This window comes from Camponotus floridanus, unplaced genomic scaffold, assembly GCF_003227725.1.
Source record: "Camponotus floridanus strain SB8 unplaced genomic scaffold, Cflo_v7.5 scaffold134, whole genome shotgun sequence".
NCBI classification, from domain to species: Eukaryota; Metazoa; Arthropoda; class Insecta; order Hymenoptera; family Formicidae; genus Camponotus; species Camponotus floridanus.
In genome coordinates, this window is record NW_020229253.1 from 508171 (window position 1) to 515995 (window position 7825).

The following is a 7825-nucleotide window of genomic DNA, read 5'->3' on the forward strand; positions in this document are numbered from 1 at the left end:
AATAATATTTTTTATATACGCAATAACAATAGCGACAGACAAACATATAGTAAAAAATCTTAAGTATTAACATAACTTAAAAAAAGTAAATATAAAGAGAATATATGATATATATGTTTTTTTAGCTTTTTGAATTTATATTTTTAATTTATATTAATTATATTTATACTTTAGTCGTATAAGAAAAAGTTTTCGACATGGAAAAAAGAAGTGTTGTAATTGTAATTGCTTTATTAATAATTGTTATTAATAATTATTTATTAATAATTGACAGTTCGGTGAAACTTTGAAAAAAATGGATTATGAAGCAGATGTGATTGATGATGATCATAATGATGTATCGGAAACGCAAATCAACATGTGGAGAACATTGATAGAACTAGTGAAAGCAAATCCTGTGTTGTATAAAAAAAATCTGAAGGGATATAGTAAGAAAGGTGATAAAGATTTGATATGGGCCAATATTGGGGAATTATTGATACCACCAATGACTGATAAGTGGAATAAATAATAATGATAAAGCGAGGTTAGGACTTGTATGTGGCCGGTGAATAGAAGTTTTAAATACTAATAACTGTATTGTGTGTTCGTAGGAATTGCTGCACAAAAGGAGTTTTATCGCTTGCGACAGAAGTTTCGAAAAGAGTGCCGAAAAGTTATACAAACGCAGGCAAGATCTGGTGCGGGTGCAGATCATGTGCAATATGAATCAGATTGGATACTATATGATGATTTAATATTTCTTGTTGATTATATTCAACCTAGAAAGTGAGTAAATTATTTTTATATTCATATTTTTGCTTCGTAAAAAACAGTAGTTAAATGTCTGTTATTTAATTATGAGTAATTAAAATAACTAACATATTGTATTTGTTTATATAGAACAACATCAAATTATCAACGGTCTATGCACCAAACAGTTCTCGCTTCACAAACTTCACTTCTTGCCCCATCGACATCTTCAACATATTTATCTAAACAAACTTCTAATGATAGCATATATGGAATGCTGACTTGTGCGAATCTTTAACAGGTGAGAAGTTATAGCGCACATTACATACAGTTATTATATACTGACTGGCGTTTATAAGTTGGATTTTGATAACTTGGAATATTAGTCATATTAATGTTTTTAAATAAATGCAGATTTTTGAAGGTACAAATGATGAAAAGCTCTCTGCAGTGCATTCCATGGCAGCATGTTCTCCTTCATTTGCTTCAACCAAATCATCAACTTCAGACAATATATCTGTAAGCACGTTGAAAACCTTGGCTGCTAATGTAACTATCAACAAAAAGACACCATCAACAGACATATCTAAGAAGAGGAAGCGAGAAACAATTGATGAAGTGGATAGAGTAATGGTTCAGTCTTCCCAAAATATCTCCTCATTGGCAAGCACATTGGAGACTGCACTTAAAACTTCGGCATTAAAACAACAGCTCACATCTGAATGTACTCCTGCAGCATAGACTTATACAAATAGACTGCGCATGCAATGCAAAGCGCTGGGGGCAATATAGGAGTGGTGGGGATAGCGCTTGTGGGCTTCCGTCTCTTTCTAACCGCATGCTGTCTCTCTCCATCGTGGAAAGTGGTGGGGCGGACAAACCCTCCACCGCGCCCCGGGCCATGGCTCTACTCACGCTATGAAAGTAATGTCCTCCCTCCTCCCAGAGCCAATTTTCTAAGAACCCTTTCCATTCTTATCTTGCGATTTTAATTGAATAAAATTAGATCTGATATACAGATAATCTAGAATGATATTCTGTATGTAAATCAACCCAACCTAAACTCTTGAACATAAGCCCCCCCTCCCGAATACACCTTAAATATAAGTTTCATATATCTATTAATGATGAACATCGTAACCTAGTCGACTAAGGTGTTCACTCGCATCCATGTAATCCGGGTTCGAATCCCAGGTACATTTTTTTTGTAATAATTGTAATAATTATTATTAGTTTTATTATTATTTTTATTTTGATTGTTATTATTCTGTAAAAATAAAATGATTCGAATTACGTTGTAAACAGCATTTTCGCTGCCCAGCAAACACACATGTAACTGATATTTCTTGTTATATAACCAGAAAGTATCTGGGAAGTATCATTGATATGTAACTAATTTATGTATATGACACATAAATGTGTTCTGTTTAATACATTTCATATATGTAAAAATATCATATAAAAGATACGTAAATATACTACTATTTGATACGTATCATTAACTGTGTAACGATATGTATCGTATTTGTAGCTGATATATATAAGTGATATTTAAATTGGACGTGATAGAACGAATTGTGCGTTTGTGCAGTCGCATTAAAAGTTATTCACAAGTATCGCGCACATGATTGCAAAATATATCTGAGGTAAAATATAAATTTTAAATAACTTATACTATACTAATAATAATAATCTTAAAGTGCGTAAAAATGTCGAAAAGAAAAGATTTTTGTGATTTATCAGTTCGCCAACAGCGTAGACGTATTGTTAACCTAACAAATGAAGAGGTTAACCTCACAAGATGCAGTGAATTATTAAATGCATCGACAAATAGTATTGTTAATAATGATGCTGCTTTTATACCGAATCTTAATAATGATGGTATTGAATCTAAAAGTGATTACAGTAATTTCGAATCGTTAAGTGATATCGAAAGCGACGAAAATTTTACCGTAAAAATGCAAAATGATTCGACACATGATATTACATATGATATACGTTTTTGGATTTTAAAATATAATATAAGTCATGCAGCAGCAAATGATCTTCTAAAAATTTTGAAAAAGTACGAACATCATAAAAGTTTGCCAAAAGATGTCAGATCTTTAATGAAAACACCACGAAATATACAGTCGAATATTACACATATTTTCGAAGAGGGCAAATATATACATTTTGGTTTAGAAAAAGGCATCAGAGCTTCTATATACAAACATTATGTTAATTTACCGCAAGAAATATGTTTAAATTTTAATATAGATGGATTACCTGTATCCAAAAGTTCTTCTGGGCAATTTTGGCCTATTTTAGCTGCTCTAGTGGATAATGCCTTGTATACTGAGCCATTCACAGTTGGAATTTATTATGGTACCAAAAAACCAGAAAATGTAAATATTTTCTTACAGCCATTAGTTTTAGATATGTTGCTTATAAAGAATCAGTGTGGTATATTTATAGATGAAAAACTTATTCCTGTAAAAATAAATGCTTTTGTGTGCGATGCACCAGCAAGAGCTTTTATCGCTGGAATAAAAAATCATACAGGATATTTTGACTGTACAAAATGTATATGCGAAGGTGACTTTATTGAAAATAGGGTTGTTTTTCTAGAGTACAAATGCTCTCTTCGAACAGATATGTCATTTAAAAACAGAATGCAACCTGAGCATCATCGTATATCATCTATTCTTGAAAATACAGGCATCGGTTTGGTATCGCAATTACCCTTGGATTATATGCATTTAGTATGCTTAGGAATTATGAAAAGATTATTGCAATTCTGGGTACGAGGCAAAATGCATGTTCGAATAAAATCACACTTACTACAAAGTACTTCAGATACATACAAAAATATGAAAAAATTTATACCATTAGAATTCGCTAGATACCCTCGAAGCTTATTTGAAATCGATAGATGGAAAGCTACGGAGTTCCGTTTGTTTATACTTTATACAGGACCAGTATTATTAAAAGATGTTTTGTCAAAACGTGTTTATGAACATTTTCTATGCTTAAGTGTATCAATTAGAATACTTTGTCATACACATATGTGTATTAGTCACCGATCATATGCACAGGAATTATTAATTTATTTTGTAAAAAATTATGGTGAATTATATGGTGTGCAACACATTTCATATAATGTACACAATCTTATACATCTTTCAAATGATGTGGCCTTGTTTGGTCCATTGGATTCATTTAGTGCATTTAAATTTGAAAATTATTTATATAAATTAAAGAGTAAAATACATATAGGAAAAAATTATTTAGAACAAGTATTCAACAGATTACATGAAACAGCACAAATAGTAAAAAAAAATGAAATAAAAGTATATCCCATTATTCATTTTAAACATGCACAAAATGACATGATCGAGAAAATAGAATTTGCAGGATTTAGTTTATCTACAAAAGAATTTGACAATTGTTGTTTTCTACATGATGGATCAGTAATCTTTGTGGAAAAAATTTTATATCAAAATCATATTTCCTTCTCTGGTAAATGTGTTACAAAATGGAAATCTTTCTTTAATACGCCTTGTAACTCTATCAATTTATCTATTCTTCTGATATCTAAAACTGACATGTTTGCTATCAATTCAGTAAATATAAATCAAGTGCGTGAAAAGAATGTCGTTATTGAAACAGAATCTGGAGATCTTGTAATATTGCCTTTTATACATAATTTTTATTAATATATAATACACTTATTAATATAATATACTTATTATCATTATTCACACTAAAATATGCACACTAATATAGAAATTTTGGAATTTATGTTTGTGGTATGCTATAGAAAATATAAGAAGAAATATGGTTTCCTATGCTGTAGTGCAGAGCTCGGCAAGAACTGCACATTTCGGCCGATTTTCAGCTGGCTCCGCCTAGCGCGTCCCCCCTTACCTCGCCGTCCCGCGCAAAGCCTACGAGTCGCTCGGCGCTCAGGAGCGTATGGCAATAGCTTTCCACGTCACCCATACTATTATCGACGCGTTTTTTTTTAAGTGGTATCCCCAGTAGGCCTAATCCACTGATGACTAAAATGACTCTTTAACTAATTACATAAGACGATAAAGTTTATCACGTCTTATGCGATTCGCTACATGCCGTATGCAAATAAATGTTTCTGATCTCGCTTGTAAAAAATCCCGAAAGTCATAAATATTCATCATATCAATTATTATTTATAATTCCGTGCAATTAGTTAAAGGGTCGTTTCATCAGTGGATTAGGTCTACTGAGGATACCACTTCAAAAAAACGCGTCAACAATAGTACCTCATGGGTGACGTGGAAAGCTATTGCCATACGCCCGCTCCTGAGCGCCGAGCGGCTCGTAGGCTTTGCGCGGGACGGCGAGGTAAGGGGGGACGCGCTAGGCGGAGCCAGCTGAAAATCGGCCGAAATGTGCAGTTCTTGCCGAGCTCTGCTGTAGTGCATTTTATAAAAAGCAATGATTACTCAGAGATACCATCATCATGGCTCACTGAAGAAAAAAATAAATGCTGGTGGCCCAAAGTTAAAAATGTATCACAATATATTAATTACAGCGTAACACCTGATCCAACAACATGGGAAATTTATGACGTAGAGGTTGAAGGATTTTATGGTATATATTTTACTGTTATGAATAATTGTGCAAACTATTATAGTAAATTTTCCTATGCTTAACTGAAATTATTCTTTATTGAGAAATAGAAATAGAAATTATAAATTCTCTCGTAAAATAAATTATTATGTTCAATAGGAACTGTGCAACTGGCAAGAAAAAAAGCCGAAAACAGCAACTGCACTTCTACTGAAGAGAATGTTTTTCGTGGGAAAGGTCAGCGAAAAAAAAAAAGAAAGCTTTTGACCAGCGACAACAGTGAAAGTTCTGAAGATTTAGAATCAAAATGTAACAAGAAAAGAAATTATGTTTGTTCCATTTAAAAATAGTAATAACAAAATTATTAAATTTTAGTTATGATGAAATTTTATTTTATAGCATACTTTTTCAAATAATAAAAATAAATACAATTTTACAACACAATAGAGAAGTGAAAGTTATATAATACGTAATACTAAAATAATTTTCTTCTAAATATTAATATTTTATTACAGGTTATAAGCCTCCTCCACAATTAAATAAGAAAAGCAATGTGATTAAGCAAAATTACAAAATTTCAACACTTAATGTATCACATGACAAGCTACCGGACTCTATTCTGTCTTCTTCAACAACAGATATTTGCAATGGAGAATTTTCTTGTACAGATGTACTAGTTAATGAAAACAATCAGAATAGCAATGTCATAACATTGAACGAGATTCCTGTTGTAATAGCGTCTAATTCAACATATACACCACCAGCTTTTGAAATAGAAGGTATGTTTTATTTCTTATACATACATATATATATATATATATATATATATATATATATATATTTGCATGGTGTATGTATATATGTTATTTATATGTTATTATGTATTATATATTTATTTATATATTATTATGTTTGCATGTGTGTGTGTGTGTGTGATTTAGAACCAATTCGTCCAAATAGAGAAGTTACCTCTGGTATTCAAAAACCAGTCACGGATGTCAGCTCAAATACCTACAGTAAGAAAAAACTTCCAAATATTTACATTAATATTTACATTAATATTTACATTTTACCTTTTTATATATTATTATATATTTGCATGTTTTTATATATATTGCAGACAAAGTACAAAGAATTCTACAAGAATGTACGTTAATAAAAATGTACGTAAAAAGTATTGATATCCGACTGAAATGTCTCGAGAATAGAAAGAAAAAAAATGATTCCGATGGAGAGGAAGTACAAATAATACAAGATCAATTGCCTATAAAAACAATTGATCAATTGATTCATTTTGATCAATCTATGGAAAACGAGAATGTTAAAAAAGCATTTGTATGTTATTTGGATATATTAGCTGCTTTTGCGACAGAATCAAAATGATCCAGAATAAAATGAGCCTGCGTTGTGATTGGTCAAATCTGAAATATCATTGAATTTTCTATTTATTCTGGATCAATTTGATTCTGTCGCAAAAGCAGTTATTGTATATTACAAAAATGCTTTAGTAGTTAAAATTAATAAATATTTTCAGATAATGTATGTCAAACGTATTGGTGGTGGAACAGACAACGTAAAAGTAATATTCAAAAGAATTTTTACAAATCACCTTGGTACAAAGTGCAGTTGGTTAGGCCAACGAAACAATTTCAAGATTTGTGATCTTTCACTAATAACAGTAATTCAAAGTAAGTACTTCCATTTGCTTATTCAATTAATTTCAAATATATTTTATTTATGTGAATATTATTTTTTTGCTTATACAAATATTTTAAGATGCAGTATTGTCGACGCATTACAATTTTCAAGAAATACATTTTCAAAAGGCAGCGAGTGAATGGTTCCGTCTTAGCAAATTAAGGCTTTCAAGAGAACAAAAATATAGACATGAAGCAGACGCAGGTGATAACAAAGAAAATTAAAATAAATAATGAAAATTGATTTTCAAATATTTTTCTTAATATAATTATCTTATAAGTAACAATATGAGTTCAAATGCTGTGAAAAATGTGCAATGTAAAAAAAAGTGCAGTGTGTACAAATGTAGTACAAAACAAATCAAATCTTACATATACATATCACACATGTACACATCACTTACACATGCATATATGACTAGTAACTTGAATAATTTTTGCCATTGCTATAGAATTTATAAAAAATATTACTTTATTTTATTTATATATATTATATACATACACACACACACATATATATTTATATTTATATACAAGAGTGCATATTTTTTTTTAATTTTATAGTACTAAAATAATAAATTTTGTTTTTTAGCAAATGCTGAAATATATATATGATGTAGGTTAAATTTCATGATACTTCAGACTATATTTTGATATTCAGCATGACATTGTAAAATTATTATTTATCTTTGAAATTTTATTTTATCCTTTTTTTCTCAAGTGTATGTATGTTAAATATTTATAAAAAATAAATATATACTTGTGATATATAATTACTATACATTAATATAAGATTTTAATAC

General features: G+C 30.2%; 1 protein-coding gene across 1 annotated transcript; it reads left to right on the forward strand.

The window, feature by feature from the left end:
* Positions 1 to 513: 513 nt before the first annotated feature.
* On the forward strand, positions 514 to 7488 carry LOC112637133. The gene is made up of 12 exons (XM_025406136.1): positions 514 to 526; positions 594 to 768; positions 883 to 1016; positions 1157 to 1359; positions 2302 to 2378; positions 5288 to 5346; positions 5485 to 5634; positions 5841 to 6104; positions 6267 to 6341; positions 6446 to 6660; positions 6860 to 7013; positions 7102 to 7488. Exons 1-12 carry the CDS (start codon positions 514 to 516, stop codon positions 7245 to 7247), a joined length of 1665 nt encoding a protein of 554 aa, XP_025261921.1. The 3' UTR covers positions 7248 to 7488.
* Positions 7489 to 7825: the final 337 nt, after the last annotated feature.